General features: G+C 41.3%; 1 protein-coding gene across 5 annotated transcripts in view; it reads right to left on the bottom strand.

Annotated features, from left to right (window-relative positions):
• Nucleotides 1-22381, bottom strand: part of MDFIC (MyoD family inhibitor domain containing) — a 156035-nt gene that overhangs the window by 91553 nt on the left and 42101 nt on the right. The window contains exon 1 of one of the 5 annotated variants that reach the window (XM_045010705.1): nucleotides 1705-1803. The exons of the other annotated variants lie outside the window; for them this stretch is intronic. Coding sequence (XP_044866640.1) covers nucleotides 1705-1747 — 43 coding nt within the window. The 5' untranslated portion in view covers nucleotides 1748-1803. Of the gene's footprint in view, nucleotides 1-1704; nucleotides 1804-22381 lie in introns of those variants that run through there. 5 annotated transcript variants of the gene reach the window in all.

The following is a 22381-nucleotide window of genomic DNA, read 5'->3' on the forward strand; positions in this document are numbered from 1 at the left end:
GCTCAGCTCCTGCTACAAGGATCTGAGCTCTGAGACTATTATTACTGCTCAGCTCCTGCTACAAGGATCTGAGCCCTGAGACTATTATTACTGCTCAGCTCCTGAGGTAAGGATCTGAGCCCTGAGACTCCTATTACTGCTCAGCTCCTGAGGCAAGGACCTGAGCTCTGAGACTATTATTACTGCTCAGCTCCTGAGGCAAGGACCTGAGCTCTGAGACTATTATTACTGCTCAGCTCCTGAGCCAAGGATCTGAGCCCTAAACCTAGCACTAAGTGTTTGGTGCCCCGCCCTGACTGCGGGCCTGGGCTTGCTAGTGCCCCTGTGTGTTCAGCTCCTGCTGAGAGGATCTGAGCTCAGAACGGCTGTGTTACTGCCCGCCCTGATTGAGGGCCTGGGCTTAGCTTATTGACTTTATTGGCGCTTAGCCTGCAGGAAGGACCTGAGCCTAGAACTAGCGTTTGCTGCCCGCCCTGACGGAGGGCTGGGGCCCATTGCAGTGACCGTGTGCCTTCTGTTCCGCCCCTGCCTGAGGGACAGAACCCCGAGACCTTCAGAACCCTGTAGAACTTGTCTGCTCAGCAGGCATTTGGGGATGGCTCAGACAGTTAGGGTGGTGTACTTTGGGGAAGGTGAGGGTGGGTAATTTTGATTTGTAATACATTTCAGGACTGGTGCTATGTTGTATGTCAGGGAAGTGGGGAGAGGCTTGTGCTCTTGTTTGAGTTGTAATGATTTTTGTATTTAAATTGTTTTAATTAATATCAAGGGCACCTACAGCATCTATTTGTGTTAGTTTATTACACAAATACATAAAATACACTGACAAAATTAATAGATTCATAAATGTGAAGGCCAGAAGGTACCACATGATCACGTAGTTGAACAACTGCATAACAAAGATCATAGCATTTCACCGCTGATTCCTACATTAAACCTATAACTTTTGGTCAGTCTAAATACTATTTTTGATAAACATCACAACTTGATGTAAAGTATAGATAACTATGATACAGTATCAAGAAAGTCCAAATTTAAAAACACTCAATTTTTCCATAGCTATTATTTGGGGCAAGAAATAACCTTAACTCTTGAATCAGAATAAATATATGGGGCCAAATTTAAATGGTGGTATAAGATAAACATAGCTTGAACAATCCTGTTAATAGTTTTTCCTGCTACAGACATGTCTGTCTTTCCTCTCAGCATTCATAAGAGTTACAGCAACTTAATTGAAGTCTAACTGATGGCACAATTTACATCACCACTACATCTGGCACGTCTCTCTCATGACCCACCAATGTTCATATGTAAATGTGTAACTTATTAATCCAGTTTGATTAAGGGATAACATTCATGGTCGTGGTGTATATGAGGCAATTTATGGAGTTTGAGGGTGATTAAATACTGAAGTAGAGCTGAGGCATTGGTAAGTGCAAGAGCTATTTATTGCTAGAATATTTCAACCCCATAAACATTATTCCTATGAACCAATAAGGCAGAAGTAGATTTAACAAACAACATAACGGGGAGAAAAGAATATTTTTCTAGCTATGTGAACATGTGAAAGTTTTGTGATGCAGTTGCTGCCTAAGATATGACACGGAGAGCAAGGTTTAAGTGAAGTACATGTGGTAATTCAAAAAGTGAATGTCATTCTCTTCAAGACTTAGGCTAAAAAACAAATAATCGTGGGGGGATTACCTGTGTAGAATTGGAGTGATGAGACTGAAGAGTGAACACACATACTGCAGCATATAATGTATGGTTTATATTTCTATTGCCATTGTAATTGGGTGTCAGCCCATCCTGTTAGGTGTTAGAAGCCTGTATAAAGTTGTTGAAATTCTGCTGTCTCATTGTGGCAAATGTAGCTCTTTAATTTCTTCAGGAATATAAAGGAGGTAGGGAGCTGCCTTGTAGGAAGAGGAAATTAAGGAGTTAGGAGAAGGGAGGTCCTGGTGGGAAACCCGAGTAAAAGCCCAAAGAGGAAGCTTAGGCTAAGATTTATACCCTGTTATTCTTTTTGAGATTCCAATATAGCCAAATACCAGGGACGCTACTCAGAGCCTATCTGCTCTGTGACTACCAAAAAGGAACTCATCCCACTCACTGACCATACACTGTAACTTACGATATAGAGAATATTCATATTTATTGCATAAAATACAAGATCTTGGTACAACTGTGAGAGCAATCCTGGTTGACATCTTGCACTTGTGTGGCACACTCCTCTCTCCCCCATGATTGCACCACTTAGCACTGGTATATTGGTGTTCCTTTGTGCAAGACTGTACTGTGGTACGGGCTCTGTAATACCAGCACAGTTATGCCCAGCTGTTTAATGTGCCCTCCTCCATTATGATATATTGTTATCACACTGTTGTTCAAGTCATTATTACCTCCACTGGTGAAAAACTCCCATCATTCAGTCTACAATGTAAGGAATTAGCATAGAAGCACTTTAAATAAGGTTCTGTCAAGACCCAAATTTCATTCCCATCAGCCTCGCAATCATTCTAGGGCATGTTTCAGCTCAGAAGTGCAAATCAAAACTCGCACAAGGTAAACAATTTATATGCCAGCTGCAAAGTAGTGGAGTCATTGGGACTGATTCTCCATGGCTTGTATCTTGTGCACTCATTTACATCAGTGCAAATTCTGATTTGGTGTAAACAAAAATGCAAGTGCAAGCCAGCGGAAAAGCAACTGTGACTCCATCCACACAGTGACATTATGGAAAGCACTCAGCAACATCCTAGTGACAGGCTAGTACTTCCCCCAATACCTGGCAGCCACCTGGAACAAAGATTTAAAAAGACTGGTTTCTTGTTAGAAACCCTCTCCCAGATGACAGCTGTGTTTTCCTGGCAGCTTAGGAGAAGAGGGGGAAAAAGGCCTCAGTCCTCATTTGCCCCAATATTTTTCATTCTTTGTACCCACAAATGGTGATCAGAGGAGAGGGAAGGGAAGAGAAGAGACACAACATTTAGCTTTGCCTTTTTACCACAGTGATTTGGAAAGGGAGCTGTCACCAGTTCAAAAACAGCTGATCATGGGTAGTAGCTGTCTCAGCAGCTCCTTACCAGAGATGGGAATCAGAGACCGCAACCCACCCTACAAGCTGAATATTTTTATTTATGGTTTCTACAGCTCTAGAACTGTAGTTATTCCTACTCCCAAGATGGGGGAGGGAAAAGGGAAGGAATAGTAAGGAGTGCTGTTTAGCATACAGGGAGCTGATTTACAGGCATTTCTCATTATCCGTAGTTGTTCTGCTGTTCCAGCTTGCAGAGTGGGTGAAACATAGGAATTGCCAGACTAGATCAGGCCCAAAGGTCTATCTAGTTCAATATCCTGTTTTAGACAGCAGCCAACACCAGGGGAAAGTCTGAGAACCTCACGGTAGGCGGATGTGGTATAATCCGTCCCTCGCATTTGGTCACACCCTAATCTGAAATAGTGAGTGTCTCTTTCTTTGCCTCGGACACCATGACTTTAGCCTCCCTGGTGCACAAACGGCTTACACAGCTCAGTCACTGTATCTCATATAAAAATCTCTCTCACACCTTCAATCCTCAACCCAAGTGTAAATTCAGCAGAGTTGAGGAATGATTTCCAAGTATGCTTTTCTTTTTAAGGCAATTCTTCTATGTATCTCCATTGAGTTTTGTTTTGTTTTTATTCAGGAAGCCTCTATTCTGTTCTTGACTGTATCACAAGCTTCCTGAATAACTTTAAGTAATTCACTTAATTATGTGCCTCCTTTATCTAATATATAAAAGAGCGATAATATCTACCCCCTCAGGAATGTCCTGGGCATTGCTATTTACAACATGCTCTGAGACCTTTGGACAGCAGGCACTACTGAACTGCAATGTATAATTATTTGTTAAAAATCCAAAGACGAGAATTCAGGAAATTTGCAAATGCAACTCTCAGCCATCTCCCATGGGAAGAAGTTAGAAGACTCTGTCACTAGAATGGGCAGTCAAAAAAGAAAATGAAAACAATGTTAAAATCTAGTCCAACTCACCTGAGGTCAGACTTTAGATGCTCACCTGTCACAAAGAGTAAGGGAAGATGCGTTAACTAAATAAGAGCTACCACTTGTCATGACTGAGATGAGGGCAGTCAGACCTAGTGGCCGGAGCAGGAGTCGGCAGTCAGGCCAAATCAGGTACCAGGAGGTCAGAGTCTGAGATAGGTCTGAAGGCAAACTGAGTGTCAAGCAACAGGAGGTCAGGCACAGTCAGGTTACTAGGAGATCAGAGTTGGGAACCAGGTTACAGATAACTATCAAAGAGCAAAGTCAAGGACAAACCAGCACTGGAAGCCAGAATCTAAGGTCTACCGCAAGCAGGGTCTGGTGCAGAGACAGGCAGGCAGTCTGTGTTGTTGCTCTGACAACTCCCCATCCTAGCTTTCTGGTTTAAGTACTATACTAGTACCAAGCGATCAGTGGGCTGTGAGGGGCTGCCACTCAGGTCCTGTTGGGCATACTTCTGCTGAGCCCAGCTCCAAGGGCCCTCCTGTAGGAGACTTTCCTAAGCTTGAAGTGGGTGATGTAGAGGTGTCAGCATCCCAGAACCCCTATGGTTCAAGGTTCCAGACAATGCAGGTTCTTGTACCACTGAGAGGGCAGGATAATTGTCTCTGAAAGTATACTGCACCATATTTAAAGAACGAACACTCCTACAATATTATTTAGAAATCAACTGGCTTCTTGTTAATGACATGGGAAACCAGTTTGTCCCTTCTTTGGAAAGTAATGCCATTTCACAGATGTAAAAGGAACTGTGTTGTATGTTTTCTGTGTGCCACATAAATATACATAGCAGTGCTGTAGCACCTTCTGAAACAAATAACTGCTGAAGCAATAAACTTGTTAAAGGAAAAATGGTTTCAGAGCTCCGAGGCTATGTATTTAAATAATTGAACTTACTTATAGCCTAAAACCTGAAAAAAGTAAAAAAAAACAAAACAAACAACTACTCAATTAGAAAGATATGGACTCGTCCTGACAAGGGGAGGAAGGAGAGATCAAGGCCCATAACAAAAGATCTATTCATTTATGGCAGATCATCCGTGGAACCATTCCAGCATGCTTACAATATTAGACACAATTTATTTTTATCTATTGCATCATCTAGCCAGAAACTATTTTCTAAACCTGCTGCCCACATTTGACCATGGCCAGCTCCCTTTTCATACTGTACATGTCAGTTTGTGTGGTCAAAAGCAGCTCACTGCCTCATGTGGAAGAAATGCAAGAGCATTGAAATATGAAGTAGAGGTGCTAAAATGTCTGACCTCCAGCATATATAGAGGAGAATCAGAAGATTGGTCAGTTCCTCCCAAGAGGGAAAGGGGACAAATGAATAAAATATTTAGTCAGCATTCCTGTTAAATGCAAAAGAAAAAAAACATTTTAGGTAACTCAAATATATTATTATAAAATAAGGTCATTTAATGGCCTCAATATTTTAAGCTCAGCAATAATATAACAACCCTTTGCATTTATATAGCAACAGCTTTATTTTAGTCTATGATAATACACCTGCAAGAAATCCACAATTATAAGTCATGCAGGACAACAATGTTCTTGTATATGCACAAATAGATACACATTTTAAGTAAAATATTGCTATAATGAGTGGGTATAGTCAGGCATGTTTTTATAAAATGATCATCTTTTTCCAAGAATGGTATTTGTCTCAGCAATAGCATGATGTAGTTGGTGCTATTAATATTTATGCTAGAGTCAGTGGATACAACCTCGTAGAAGAGTCTCCTTTATCTAAAATGTATCTGTTACAAAGTTTGCTGTCATACCTTTTCCCAGTATTTTGTTGAATGTGTTTTCAGTATTTAGAGTATTGATAAAATGCATGTCTGGTTTACTGAGTGTTTATTCCTCTTGACATACATTGCTTCTTTGAGGCAGTACATGTTCGTTTGCATTGAGACTCTTGAGAAGAATGCTGCAAGTATATTATGTGGTTGATTTTCTTCACATCAAATTATCAGCTTTTCTAAACATGTATCAGACTGCTTCAGCATAAAATACACTATCTGATTCATCTTCTAATGGGCAACTAACATCTACTCACATGGTAATCCCAATGACCAGATGCTATAAAAATGGACACGGACTACATTTGTATCTACAATACTTTCGTAAAATAATAATTTTAATGAGCATGTGTTAAGAGGTATTAAAACAAAATCTATATTTTTCATTTGGCTTGGATTTTAGCATCTGGCAGGACTATGTCATTTTTCTTTCTTCTTTCTTCTATTATTTATTTTAGTTTATTTTCAAGATAAGTTAAAAAATGGGAAAGGAAAGGGATAGTATAAGTTAGAAACTTACATATGCACTGAATATGATTATATTGTACATTCCAGTGGGTAGACAGCCACCTTTTTAGTTTCCTCAGATATGATAGCCATTAACCCAGATCTGCAGACACCTTGAAATATTTATGAATTATACAATGCAGATTTTAAAACATAATCTCCTTTTATGAATCTTGGCAAAAGATATAAGAAAAATGGCCGGGCAAGATCAAACATTTGTTTACATCTCATCTCCAGCAAAATATAATTTTATTTTTTGACTGATCTTTAAGTAGATGCAATAATTATGTAACTAAGTAAACTGAAAGCTAAACAGAAAAGGACAGGCAAGAGATTACAAAAACCCAGAATGAACTAGAAACAAACCTACTGACCAACCTATGACTTTTACCACATTTAAGGGACCTTGTCAAAGATTTTATGCTTAGCACTGGACTCGCCTTAGATGTTTGTAATCTAGTGGGGAAGTTTGTGTAGGTTTTAATTAATTAATAGCTCATTTCATACACTGAATCAGAGAGGGGGGGGACCTACACAAAAGACTGGGACCCAGGAATGACTGAGTTCTACTTCCTCCTGTGACACCACCTCAAATAAATCACTCACTCACTTCTGTCTCTGAACTGTTTTTAAAAAATGGAGATAATAATACTTACCTACGTCATAGGAGAGCTGTGAAAAGTAACTAGCTTACAAAGCATTTGAAGCATGACTAGGTGACTGCTAGGAACCAGGTTTTCACCCCAGAAGCCCCACAACAGTGAAGCAGTTAGGATCTTACTGTATATTAGACAGTGAAAAATGGGGAATTTTAAGAAGGAAAAGTAACAGAATAGAGGTCTGAGCCTGTTGGTTGCTAGAGCACTCCCAACTCTACTGACTTAAATAGGAATGAAAGGCTCTCTGAACCTCACATCTCGTGCTTCACATTACCAGAGAGAAATAAGGTACGGAATGCACACAGAACACGATACAGAACATCACAGACAATGAAGTAGGATGGGACATTAAAGAGAGAGTTGGAACAATACTATGGGACAACATTATGTTAAATAGGATAGCAGATATTCAGAAAGCTGTTAAGTATAAGGATAAAAGAGGGGAAATACAACTGTAGCGGGCTGGCTACCCGCTCCTGCCCTTTGGGGCTTTAAAACAGCCCTGGGAAGGGGCTTTTGGCTGGGCTGATTGGGGAAATGGCGGCAGCTGGGGGCCACGCCCCAAACTGAGCCCAGGGCCTTATAAAAGGCCAGAGCAGCCAGGAAGCCAGAGAGTCTCTCTCTGTGGTTAGAGAGAGATGGGCCTGGCTGCTTAGATGTTAAGATAAGTACCTAGGGTGAAGCAGGACGGGGAAAAGGCTGAGGGGCTAGGAAAGCCCCAGGCCTAGGAAAGCCCCAGGCCTGCGGCCTAGCACGGGGCTAAGAGGTACTGGGGTTTGCAGGGGGCAACCTAAGGATAGGCGAAGCAGCAGGTCCGAACCCCGTTGCCGATGATGAGAAGGCTGACACTGCAGTCTGTCCCAGGATATGGGGCTCGATAGTGACTGAGCAGTAGCCATTCTGAGGCAAGTGGGGATAGCGTGGTAGGGTGGGGGTTCCCCTGAGAGGGGGAGACCCAGTTAGAGTAAAAGAGGCACCAGGTCCAGGGAGGGACACGGGGCTGAGAGTAAAGCAGGTGGATCACCAGCCTGCAGAGGGCGCTCCGGACTGGAAAAAGAGCTAAGTTGCGGAGTAACCAGAGGAGGCGCCGCAGGGGTGAGTCCCGACCCGTTTACAACAACACTATAGTATGTTCAATAGCTGGGAATATGGTCGTATCCAAATATAGTAGTAACACTGTGTAGAGGTAGAGACACACAGGTATATATTTAATTGGGTAACACAGAGTCTGAAAGCGGAAGTTTGGATAATACAATGGATTTAAGCACTCTCAGGAGTAATGGATCTCCATACTTAGGAGAACTGCCAGAGAGCAATTTAGTGTTAAGTCAGTCATTTAGAGTGTGTTTAACATTTGGCTTAGAATCTGAAGGATCCTAGCCAGACTTGCAATAGGATATTCTCAGTGGCTGATCCATGCTCCTGTAACCTGCAGCATTTGTAGTCTCAGTCAGCTACTTGTGCTTCTCTTGTAGGATTCCAAAAGAATTGTAACTAGCCCAGGCTACGAGGCACAAATGTCACTTAAACCTCACTGCCATTTCAAATGCTTTTCAGTGTCCCTGGGTATGTCTACACAAACCCCTACAGCTGCAGTGCTGCTGATGTAAGTTTCCAGCCCCCTTTGAAGACACCAGATGATTGTCTTTGAACACCAGAACTCATTGAACAATTAGGATCCTCTGATTAATGTTATTTTATTATTCCTTATTTATTTAATAGCTCTCATCTCCCATCAAAGACAGTCACTGATATTCAAACAGTCAGAGGTCAGTAGCAATGCATATAGATGTGGTGTTTCCTCGCCATGATTTCACAGAAAAAGAAAAAAAGCCTTTGAGAGTTCTCATAAGACATCAGTAATAGCTAGAATATAGGGGAGAGGAGTCTCTTGTAGTTAATGTGCTGGACTGGGCTTGGAGAGATCTGGGTTCAAGTCTCAGCTCTGTTTTAGGCCTATTGCGTGATCTTGGGCAAGTTTTTTATCCTCTCTGTGCCTCAGATCCACATTTGTGAACTGGGATGATCTACCTCTTTTCTCTCACCTTTTCTCTGTCTTGTCTATTTAGACTGTCAGCTCTCCAGTTACTATGTGCTTATACAGCGCCTAGCACAGCAATCTTCAATCTATGAGCTAGTGTAACAAAATAAACAACAAACAGAAGACAGACACACCAAAACAACATACTATTGGCTTTGAAAGTAATTTTACTAATAAACAAGTCATTGAAGACCCACTGATTGGGGTAAGCGTACAAATACTGGATCCTGGATGGTGCATTTTTCATTTAGTTCCTAAAGATGCAAGACTGGCACAGACAGACCTGTAAATCTCTCTGTTGAATAAAAATATATGCACTTTTGTAGGAGATGACTAGTCCTGGGAGTTATAAAACAGGACGGGGAGTCAGGAGATCTGGGTTATATTCCTTGTTTGTTGTGATCATGGGCAAAACATTTAGCCTCTTTGCATACGTCTACACTGGAATGTAAGCCTGGGTTCAGACTTAGATTCGAGCCCAAATCTGTCAAAACACAAATCTGTCAGACTCAGGCCTTTAAGCCCTCAGAACTGGGCCCCCGGAATCTGGCCAAGGGTATACATCTGAAGCTGAGTGCCACTGGGACTTGGGTCCAAATTCCATCATTTTTCAGTGTGGACACAGCTTAGGCATGGGTCCCCAGACCTGTGTCCTGCAAGTCTGCCAACACTATCCCACAATCCCTGTGTTCCTTGGCCTTTCTGTCCCAAGACTAGCCGGTCAACTCCCAGGAAACACAAGCAACCCCTTGTTCATGTACAGCTGCTTGGCATTAAACCCTTGCATTTTATTCTGACCCCTGAAATGCAAACAGAGTGAGACATCTGCTGCATTAGCTATGGCCAGCAACAAGAAGTCATCCTTTGCCAAGCACACTGCTACCTGGTCACAGGGCCACAGTCAGGTTCTGGTAAATCTCTGGCGGAAGGTGGGCAAGATGTTCGACTTTGGTGAGGGTACCAGAAATGACAGCATGTACTGAGAAACAGCAGAGAAGCTGTCCGTGTTGGGGATTCAACAGACTGGCAATCAATGCAGGAAGCAGCTCAAGAGCAAGTATCAGAAAGCTAGGGGTGAGAACCACACCTCTGGGAACTCCCCATCATCTGGCCTCTCTTACAAGGACTTTGACAGTGTGCTGGGAATTGTGCAGAGTACTGAGCCACCAGCTGTTCACAATAACCTGATCTGCCGGGATAGCAACTTTCTGAGCCCCAAATCTAATACAGCACCAAAGGGGAGCTGGTAGCAGCAGGATCAGAGTAGTGAAATGACTCTGGTGCTCATGCCAGTCTCCGAAGAGGCATTGTCACCAGAGCAGCTACAGGACATCCTGGATCCATAGTCAGAGGAGCTGTTTGATGACCCCACAGAGCAGCAGCAAGCCGCGGAACTGGCAGCAGAAACAGAGAAGCCAGACGTAGTCCTGGAGCCTGGTAAGTTTCTGGTTCCATATTTGTTGTTATTAATATATGAATGGGAGGGATTTCTGGATTATGACCCAATGCGATTATTATTACAAGCCCCAGGCAGCAGCATCTCTCTGCTAATGGTGGAATGCATGCCAGCACCTTGGCCTCTCTAACCTACCACCACCATCACCATGATGTGGAATTCAAAATGAATACGGGGAAATGCAAAACAGTTATAATGAATTTTTTTACCAGATACTTGCACATAGGTACAAAGATATGCTTGGGTGTTGAAAGTAAGAGCTTTATATTGCCTTCCCTTGCAATGCACCACTCTGTACAAATCAGCCACACCAGAGTCTACTAAGCCTCCTGTAAACTGTGCTGGGAGGTGGGGGGATGTAATGCGCAGGTGACAAATTAATGCTCCAAAATACACCATGGGTTGTATGCAGTCCACAACATGCCAGGGATGAGTGGGGCTTTGCAGTTCTTTGTTACCAACATATGCTGGGGGTCGGGTCGGGGGTTGGCAACGCATTCCCTATGATGGATCCCAGCAGTCCCTGTAGTAAGTATATAGTCCATGTTTACAGTATTAAGTGTGTGCAATGTTAGGTGTGTTTGCATGTAGTCCATGGATAGATGTAGTCCAAACAGGCTTTATTGTAAGCTGTAGTTGCACTGGGGTAACTGCACAAATGCAAAGAGCTTTCAGTAGCTTACAAGCAGGCAGTAATCCACATGGAAGCTAGTGGAACATGTTGATTCCCCCATGAATTTTGATTCAATTCTGGGTGTTGATAGCTGCAAACTTTTCCCGGAGTAGGAACTCCAGATAGGTAGTCACATTTCAGGTAAAGATGTACTTTCTGGGCCCTTTAGCATACACGGCTTGCTTGCCCCTGATAGCTTGGAATAAAATATCTCTTTGCCATTTAGGAATCTCCAGAATCAAGTCCTCCAGACTGTTGAATGCCTGAAAGGATTGAGAAGCCATAGGTTGTAAACCACGGCAAGTGTCACCATCCTCCCCACAACCCACCCACCCCCAGGCAGGCTGAAATGGCCTGCAATTTTTAAATTTGTAAATTTCACCTTAACATTATGTGTGAAGGCTTTACACTCTTCTTAACACTCAGTTGTGTCCACGGAGTTTCTGGGAAGTTTACGTCTCAGGTTCCTCGTCCATAAGATACGGTAATAATGACTCTCTCATACAGATATGCTAGGATTTTATATTAAATAAATATTTTGTCAAGTACTCAGATCCCTAGATGGAGGGTGGTATGGAAGTGTAAATTATTTATTATTTACATAATAAACATAAGAGGAAATATGGCTAACAGAATGTATTCTATTGATCAACATTAACATTCTTTCACTTTCCTGGAATGCCTGAATAAGATCTAAGGTGAATGATAGAAAAAACAGTACTGATTTCAAATGTAGATAATATACCACGTTCCATAGCATAGCTAGAATAGATAGCAAGTGTTAGCTCCAGTTTTCTGTCTGTTTATTCACATGCAAAAATAGTAATAATAATAATAATCTTGACCATCTGAAAGAGTATTTACTGCTTGAAGAATTTTTGTATCTATAATCTGACACTGATAAAAATCTCTGGAAGAAATATATTTATTGTAACTAGGGACTAGAATAGAAAATCTATCCCTTATCTATAGTAATGATGAATGCCTAAAAGGAGGAAGTAGTGTCCATTAAAAATTGTACATAGCTGACACCATGTTCTAACCCATAATCTTTTCCACATACATTCTATAGTCTTTTGATTACCATGTATGTAAGAATGTTAATCAACAATATACTAGCTCATGAGAAATGAATAAAATTTGTTAGGGATACAGAATTTTTTAAACACACGAATATGAGCTTCAAAAATGGATAATATCATGAACTTGTTAAGTCAAGGAGAACTGTGGAGTCACATTTAAATGCTTAAAAGACAGTCACATCCTTTGGCATTTCCACTGCTGTTGGCATTGGAATTTAAATAAAGTTCAAAGTGAAAGTGTACAAAAAATTGCTATTACAGAGCATGTTTGATTAAGTCAAAAGGTGAAACTGTAACCTCTAATATTTATTTGTTTATTGAATCAGTACTTTTCTGATATCTTAAAGAAAGGAGTTAACAGACTAAAGGTGAAATCCTGACCCCACTGATGTGAATATGAGTTTTGCCAGTGACTTCAGTGGGTTAGGATTTCACCCCAGGAATTTATCTATACAAGTATAGTGATCATGAAAATGTTTACAGGGCGAAAGCCTTTGCAATAAATAAATGTAATCATGCAATTAGTTGGTGTTTTCTATTCTTAGTATGTGGAATACATCAGAAATAAATAGTATCAATTGCTGATAAAAGCACTGGTAGATTGTAATGTTTGTGCCAGCAATTATTGTTACTGCTGGGTTTGTCTTAGACACATTCTAAATGTGAGAGATTTTGCCGAAGGTACTTGACAATATTACCTAGATATGTAAAATGTAAGCACTGTCTATCACATCTGCAAAAAGATATATCAGACAACAGTTATTTATTCTTTTAAAAATCCAAGTACCTTTGTTATAAAATAGATGATTACAATCCCAAAATAGTTACAAAAACAGAACTTCATCTCACAATGAAGACCCAGAGAAATTGTATCAATTATTATGACAGGCCTCTAAGAAGAAACACTTGACTAGAGATGAAAGAAACATAAATCATGACATCCATCCATGATTATGACCAATGAGCATAGCAAATGTTTTTGAGGAAATCACCAAATCAAAATTAATAAGTTTTTTTTAAATCTAAGAATCTCTATCGTACTACTGGATTGCTCAGAACTGATGCTGTCAAAGCAGCAGTCTAAGGTTAAAGTAATTGGAACTGCTAGGTGAAAAGAGAACCTCAGTACATGTATTCCTGCCACTCCAGTGTTTATAACAGAAAAGCTCTGGGAACTGCTGGTAGAGATTTAGAATGATGACTAGGGGCTACGTAGTCAGTGAGAAACCTTGGAAACTTAGTTTTGTTTTATTTTCGGGAAAAAGAGGTAAAATATTATCAAAGAAAGCTTGGAGTATGTCCCCAGAAGTGACCCCTGTCAAACAATACATTTAGGATTTGGAGGGCTTACTTTGTTGCTTTTTGAAGAATTTGCATATATGTGGCGAGGCTCATGTGATGGTCTTATCTTTCAAAATTAAATTATGTACTGCCCAGTGTTTCTCAATTGATTGTCACTTACATGTTTATAGGTCAATTCCCTTACAATATATCCTTCCGTTTTACCTGATACTGAAGTAAATATTGATTAGTGTTTCTTGGGATTGTTCTTTTCACCCTTTTAATAAATATTGCAATATTCACTTTTCTCCGGTCTTCAGGTAATCTCCTGACCTTAATGAGAAGCTGTAAATAACTTGTGAGCTGGCTGTTTCCTCTACTGTGTCATTCAGATTCATGGGATGTATGTTTTCATACAGTTGTATTTTAGTTCAGTTGAAGTGAATTGGGCTCTGCATGATTACTCCCATGTGGATCAGATTGCAGCATCAGGGCCATAATGACCTTTCTGGAAAAAGTGGGTTCCTCAGACATTAAAACTTAATACTGATGAAAAATCCATCTGTGTTGAAAGAGCATCAGAACATACAGTGTCTCCTAGAGACTCAAATAAAACCCATGCTGCCTATAAGTGCTAAAACAATTTTACTTGATCAAATACTAAGATCACGACAAAACATTGCATGCAGTGATGCAGAACACAAAATGAAAGCAATAATCTTCAAAGCCTACCACCACACCCTTTTCTCACCTGATATGAGCCCTAAAATGCAAGGAAAAAGAGAACTTCATACTGCATAAAACAGCTTTCATAGAGATTGGAGCCAGAGCTGCTCTTATATCCTGTCAAAGGCTTTAGAAAAGACACAAGGATAGAAAAAATACTTTTTTTGGAGGGGTAGGGGGGTGGAGACAGATGCTCTCCAGAATAGTTCATAAACAAAGCAAACAAAATGCTACAGTCGTAAATATGGAGTTAGTTACATATTTGTAATAGGATCTAGTCTTGAACTCACATTTTTTTCAAAATGCATTTATAAGAATGGAAATTGATTACTTCTTAAAAATAAAGCACACTTCAAAGCTGTAAATGCACATACACATGGTTTTTAACATTAACTGAAATATAGAAGCTCTTATTTTATTTCTTATTTGTTTGTCATTAAGAGATAATGTGAGGAAATATCCCTTTTAACCTTGTAGAAAGTTACAGTTTCCACATAATTGTTAAGGAGCTTGCAGACTCAAAGTAGTTAAAATATATTCAGTTTTCTCTTGTAATAGTCATCGCTGCTTCCCCGAACAATTGAAAAAATAGTATTTTTTCCCTACAACGCCTGATCTGATCTGTTTTGTACACTAACTTTTCAGAACTTTGGCCTCTAGTCAATAGGGCTCCTCCAAGCAGCACCAGGCTCTGCTCACATAGATCCAATTGCAGGACTGAAGCCTTTATATAGCTGTGTATTAGATGATATATAGATATAGACATATAGATTGCATTTTACAGTCCAGTCATATCACTGTACCTTCTATCTCTACATTTTGAAAAAAAAAATCAATAAGGACCTGATCCAGACCCCATTGAATGTAGCAGAAAGACTCCCATTGATTTCAGTGTGCTTTGGATCAAATTCTAAAGAAATATAAAAATACAAACACTCCTTTTAACTGCACTGTGTCTAAAAATCATTAGACATTGCAGTACTGTAATGAATGGTGGGTGTTTCTTTTTGACTTGATAATAACTGTATCCTGGCCTACTTCCACCTCAGAAGTTTTCTACCTAGGCCAAAGTATGACCTCAGACAAAAAATGCCCTAAAATTATCTCATTAAACATGATGTATTTATATTTCTTTTAACTAAAGTAGGTGCTGCATTGCACAATACTCTAAATATAGCCACATGCCAATGGTGCAAACTCTTGCTCATTATTAAAGCCGCACCTTGTCCAAAACACTTAAACAAATGACTGCAAGAAGCTCCAGCCCCATGGCAAAGTTCAACCCCACCAGAAGCCAGCAGTCTCTCTCCCTTCCATTTGCCATTCTAAAGGCGAGAGGCAGGGTGGGCAGCTCCTGTGAGAAAAATATAGGAAGTGCCTGTGTTCCTCCTCCTCCCCACCCCACTGCACACCTGTCCTGAGAAAGGACACAGGGGGTGAAGAGTCCATGAAGCTGCCCTTCCTCAAGCACGGAAAGGAGAAGGGATCCACTGCAGCCCCCAGCCCTGAGAGCAGGGAAGGAAGAACCCCAGGAAGAACAGAGGTGAAGCTAATGGGAGTTGGGGGGGGGGCAGAGCTGAGGGGGGTAGGGATTGAACCACTGGAGTCCTAGGGGACAGGTCAGGGGATGGGCAGATGTGGGGATGAGAGCTCCTGCAGCAGTGGCCAAAAATCCCTTTATCCACTATCTTTGGAAGAGTGGGCAACACTAATTCATTCTTTCTCTCTCTCTCTCACATACACACACAATGGACATGGGAAGTTCAAAAATAAAAAAGACTTAAATAAAACAGGTTTTTTTTGGCCAATCTCATGATTTTTGTGGGGTCCAACTCATGATTTTTGATGTCTTGAGGTTGGCAGTACTACTGCAAGAGGCCAGGGTCAACTTTCTGGTACCTGGTTCCCACTTCCCTCTCTTTTCAGCAACTGGGGGCTGCTGTAAGTCTTTAGCACTGTAGTGAAGCAATCCAGTCTCCCAATTAGTGCCAATTTAAGAGGGGCCCATACATAATGGCTTTCAAAGAAATAGATTCAAAGAATATTAACATTGCATCGGACCTGCCAGAATTAAGACTATCTAGCTAGCCTTAACTTTTTGCCCTTGTGTGTATGCATGTGTAGTCCTTAATTACTAGATCACATACTAATTTTTCACCCCTTGGGTCATCAACATGGTTTTAATCCAGGGCCTTTCAGACACAGCAGCAAATGTCTTCAACTTGAGCTGAAGGGGTAAATGTTAGCAGAAGAAAGCTGTAGAGCAATCCCTAGAAGGGGCCATGTCACACAGTTTGCCATTGGGTTACAAAAATAAGCTGCTTGTATTCACTTTCACGCCCTTCACAGTCAATCCCCATCCTACCTATCCTCTCTCATTCGCTGTCAACACCCACCTCCAATCAGCCAGTGAGGCCAGCTTCTGTTGTCCACTTCTTAAAGTTTCAAACAAGCACCTTTGTGCTTTCTGCCAGGCTGCCCCCCACGCTTGGGAGGAGCTCCCTGTAAATATCCATAAAGCCACTCCATTGTTCTCCTTCAAATCCTTCATCAAAACTCTTGTTTGCCATGGTGCCTACGAAAAGCTTGACAACAGCTAGGCTGTTGATGTGCTGCTGAGAGCACTGACTATCCAATATTGTCTCATTGTTTGTAACTCCCGCATTCATCCTTATGCTTCTGTCTCTTGTCTTATATTGAAAGCTCCTTGAAACAGTGACCATCTTTTTATTCTATTTGTACAGCACCTAGTACGATGATTTCCTGGGTAGGGCTTCTAGGCACAAGGGTAATACAAATAATAATAAATAAATAATAATTAATAATAATAATCATATTTATGGGACAGCAGTGAAATGTTGGGGATGAGGAATTCTAAGTTCAGTCCCATGCTCTGAGAAGGGAGTGTGTCTAGTGGTTACAGACAGAGCAGCCAAGTATGTAGATTTAGCACATTCACTTTGAAAGGCAGACTAGCTAAGTTTATGAGACTTGGCTCTGTCATATTAGAAACCTGGGTTCTATTTCCAACTCTTTTTGAAGTGAGTTTTTGCTAGTTCTTAGTCACCTCATTTATGAAATGGGTCAATGACACTGCCTGGTTGAGCAAGTATAATAAGGTTATGAACTACACAGAAACATTAACAGCAGACAGTAAAAGCGATGAAACCAGAACCCTTGGTTTCCTGGCTTCCATTCTATAGTTCCTTATCCTAGGCCAAATGGTATTTGGAGTCTCTCACATATTTTCATATTCATATTTTTTTGAGATTTTTTTTTACCTGTGATGTGAGCAGGTGTGACAGAGCTGCCAAGCATATGAGACTCATGAGAGATCTTCTGTCTCTTGGCAGGTCTCCACTCACTCCTCCCCTTACTTGCTCTTTGTGCACACGGACCCTGGACTCCTCAGAAATCTCTCCCTATGATCCAGGATGGTTGCAAGGAGAAAGGGGGCCCCAGATGGACCTGAGCCACCTTTCAGTATGAAGGACAGGAGATCCACATGTAGAGAACCCCCCAGCTTGAGGACCACTCAAGGAAGAGATCTTGGAGTCATTGTAGATAGTTCTCTGAAAACATCCACTCAATGTGCAGCAGCAGTCAAAAAAGTGAACAGAATGTTGGGAATCATTAAGAAAGGGATACATTATAGGACAGAAAATATCATATTACCTCTATATAAATCTATGGTACACTCACATCTTGAATACTGTATGCAGATGTGGTATCCCCATCTCAAAAAAGATATATTGGACTTGGAAAAGTTTCAGAAAAGGGCAACAAAAATGATTAGGGGTATGGAATGGCTGCTGTATGAGGAGAGATTAATAAAACTGGGACTTTTCAGCTTGGAAAAAAGACAACTAAGGGGGGATATGGTAGAGGTCTACAAAATCATGACTGGTGTGGAGAAAGTAAATAAGGAAGTATCATTTACTCCTCCTCACAAGAACTAGGGGCCACCAAATGAAATTAATAGACAGCAGGTTTAAAACAAAAAAAGGAAGTATTTTTTCACACAACGCACAGTCAACTTGTGAAACTCTTTCCCAGAGGATGTTGTGAAGGCCAAGAGTGTAACAGCGTTAAAAAAAGAACTAGATAAATTCATGGAAGATATGTCTATCAATCACTATTAGCCAGGATGGGCAGGGGTGAAGCTGGGAATGGTTGACAGGGCATGGATCACTTGATGATTACATGTTCTGTCCATTCCCTCTGGGGCATCTGGCATTGGCCACTATCAGAAGATAGGATACTGGGCTAGATGGACTTTTGGTCTGACCCAGTATGGTCATTCTGATGTTCTTATGAGGGGTATAATCAGGTCCAAAAAAGCAGATGAGATTTTATATCATACCTGCACCACCATTTTTCACATACCAGTTATTAAACAGAATTTTATTACTCTTTTCCCCCAAATCATCCTTGGACTGAGAATAGACTGAAATGTGGCAGCCAAAAGACAATATTTACAGAAGGATATAAGTATCTTTCAGTTTTAATGAATGTGAATAATCAGATATAATTATCACCTATTATCATACTGTGGTGCTAGAAGAATTCACCCACCACAGAATCCTTATTAAGCTGAGTGACCTGATCTACACCCAGGACATTTCTGTGAGTAGAGACCATGAATCTTTACATGGCTGCATAGATCATATAATGCAAAAATGAAGAGAACCTTTAAAAAGATCACATACTGCATATGTTGTTCAGTTTTACAGTTAAATGGAAGGAAATGAAATATTCATATGATATGAAGGTTCTCAGCCTGGAAATTGGGTTTTTCTAGCCAAAGGAAGCAAGCAACATCTATAGAATATTTTGCTTGCCAGAAATATGGAATAAGCATTACCTGACTTTTAAAATCACTCTTTTATTTGATTTCTTACCAGGCTAGAGTGAAATGTGAACTGTAGCTTTAAGGCCTCTCCAGAATTAATAAGCTCCAGGTGTATTGCAACCAGTTAATTGCTTCTGAAGGGAGCTAAGGGAACACTGTTCCAAGAGACTGCTATTTCTAAGATACTAAGCTGAGATTTAGCTGCTTCAGTGAGTTCCTATGGTGAAAGTTATTCATGTTGTACTTTAACTAGCAAGCTTGAAAGAAACAGCTTTTATGAAGAACTTTGTTGTGCAAGGATGAATGCACTAAAGATCCTCTAAAGAAAGCTGTTTGAATTACAAGCATCTTAAACAGTGTATGTACAACTGCATTCAGAGATGGGCCCAAAGTGTGAAGTTGGGCTCAGGATACCGATTTCCTCCAAGCTGTGGAGGTTCAGATCCTGTTTTCTAACCTCAGGCCTATCTCCAATTTTATGCAGAGTAAAATCTAAATGGATCTTGAAAAATGAACTACTGTCTCTTACTGTAACTTATTCTTCACAAAAATAAGAGCCTGATGATTATACAGCTCGGTTATGCACTAACAGCCTCTTTTTCTCCAACTCTGTATCATTAAAATGCAACTTATTTATGATTAGTTATAATAATGAAATATGTGCAAAGAAATAAGTTATACAAACTCTCCTACATTACTTAACAGGATACAAATGACCAACTCTTGATGACTTGTGTGACAGACCCAGACCAGTGGGGTACAGGTGTCTGGTAAAGGGCAAATATACTGGTCACTGGATGAGTAGTTTTCTGTTCCCTGAGTGACCAGAGCAGGGGCTGCACTAGAGTAATCAGGAACCTGCTAGAACCAATTAAGGCAGATAGGCTGATTAGAACACCTGCAGCCAATCAAGGCACCTGGGTTTAAAAAGGAGCTCACTTCAGTTTGTGGTGTGCATGTGAGGAGCTGGGAGCAAGAGGCACAAGGAGCTGAGAGTGAGAAGGTGTGCTGCTGGAGGACTAAGGAGTACAAGCATTATCAGACATCAGGAGGAAGGTCCTGTGGTGAGGATAAAGAAGGTATTTGGAGGAGGCCATGGGGAAGTAGCCCAGGGAGTTGTAGCTGTCATGCAGCTGTTACAGGAGGCACTATAGATAGCTGCAATCCACAGGGCCCTGGGCTGGAACCCGGAGTAGAGGGCGGGCCTGGGTTCCCCCCAGACCTCCCAACTCCTGATCAGACACAGGAGGAGTTGACCCAGACTGTGGGTTCCACTAGTGGGGAAGATCACTGAGGTGTGCAAATCTGCCAATAAGCGCAGGACCCACCAAGGTAGAGGAGGAACTTTGTCACACTTGTAACCCACTACAACTAACATTTTCTGCTGATTACCTTTCTCTATCTTTACTTGAGTAGCAGGATGCTAAAACGTGGTAAAAGTATATTGGTATCTGAATACGAAGTTTGAATAATGGCGTTTTACACCCTTTAAGTGCACCACATTTAGTTACGGCACCCACGCTCACATTGCTTTACAAAAGGATAGATGACTTTTGTGATTAAGGCACTACACTAGAATTTGGAAGATCCAGGTACAAGGTTCAATTCCTGGCTCTTCTACAATGGGTGTGATTCATAAAAGGGATTTAGGTGCCTAACTACCACTTTAAGCACATAAATCCATTATTTAGGCATCGATGACATTCACAAAATCTCTTCTCATATGTCACCTAATCCAGTAGGTACATATAAATCCTAGGCATCTACATTTCTGCTGGTAAAGTCCCCAGAGCACATACAGTTTCAGTGGTTGGGGACACACACACACTCGCTTAAATCCTGACACTACCCTGCAGCTTGGCACCTAAGTCACGCCTAAGCCCCAGCAGGATCCAAAGTAGGTGCCCCCTATGTAACCGTTAGCCCAATGGTTAGAGCACTCAGCCAGGTTTAAATCCTTCTCTGTAGAGCAAGGATGTGAATTTAGCTCTCCCACCTCCCAGGAGAGTGCCCTAACCACTAGGCTACAGAATTACTCACTCTGTCTCTGGCCCAATGAATATTTTATTATACAAACTGAACAGCTTCAGAAGGAAAGACTGAAAGAGACAAGCTAGCCAAGTGGTTAGTCACTCTCCTAGGAGGCAAAAGGTTATGTCTACATTTGATACGAGAGATATGATTCCCAGCTCACACAGATGTACCTAAAAATAGCAGTGTAGCCAAGGTAGCACGGGCAGCAGCTCAGGCTAGCCCTCCAGGTGAGTACCCAAGGGGTCTGGGCAGGTACGTACTCAGACAGCTAGCCCAGGGAACCCCACATGCTACCAACGCCTCACTGGCTATGTGAGAAAAATGGGATTGGGATGAGGAGCTAGGGATGGGGAAGAGACAGGACTGGAACAGGGGCAGATTATAGAGAATGGGGCAGAAGGGTCTCTGATCACTAGAACATGTTCTCCGTCACAATCTGAAAAGGAACCCAACATTTCTGAGTCTCACCATTCCTCTGCTGTCAGCAACTCTCTGTGACAAGCAACGGCAAAGCATGTGTCACAACCCTTTGTAATGCTGGTCTACATAGAAATGGCAACCTGCTATTATCATCAGTTACTGTGTTGGCTCAAGTGTCAAAGGTCTGTGCAGTGGATCTAAAGCATCAAAGCCCGCTGACCCATGAGGATGTCAATATGATGTCACATGCTGGAGCTTTTCTTGTTTGAGTTGCATTTTTAAAAACCTACAAAATTGCACACACACAAAAAAGGCATTAAAATAACATTATTAAGATTGCAAAGTCAAACACTCGTAAATTAGGAACCACCAGAATTAAGGTTGCCTGTGAATGAAATTAGAGACTGTATCATAATATATTGCACAAAGGGGTCAAATTAAGATTGCACAGGTCTCCCCTGACTTCAGCTCCCAGTCCGCTTCTCCCCCCAGGCAACTTCTTCCTCCAGGTTGCATAAGCCCAGAATGGGGGGACATGAGAACACAGGAGTGACAGGCTCCCTATTCAGAGTTCAAGTGCCTGGCACCGGCCTCACCTGAAGAAGCCCAGAGGTGCAATTACTGGGAAAGCCCTGTTCGGCTCCAGCTGGATCATGCCCAGTGTGCATGGAACCTTCATAGATCTACTACGTCTCTACTGAGCATGTGCACACTTATTTTTCAAAGGTTTATAATTTGGCCACATTTGGGTGCATTTTCACAGGAACAGTGAAAGGCACATCCCTGACACAAAG

The sequence above is a fragment of the Mauremys mutica genome, chromosome 1 (assembly GCF_020497125.1).
Source record: "Mauremys mutica isolate MM-2020 ecotype Southern chromosome 1, ASM2049712v1, whole genome shotgun sequence".
In the NCBI taxonomy this organism is placed as follows: domain Eukaryota; kingdom Metazoa; phylum Chordata; order Testudines; family Geoemydidae; genus Mauremys; species Mauremys mutica.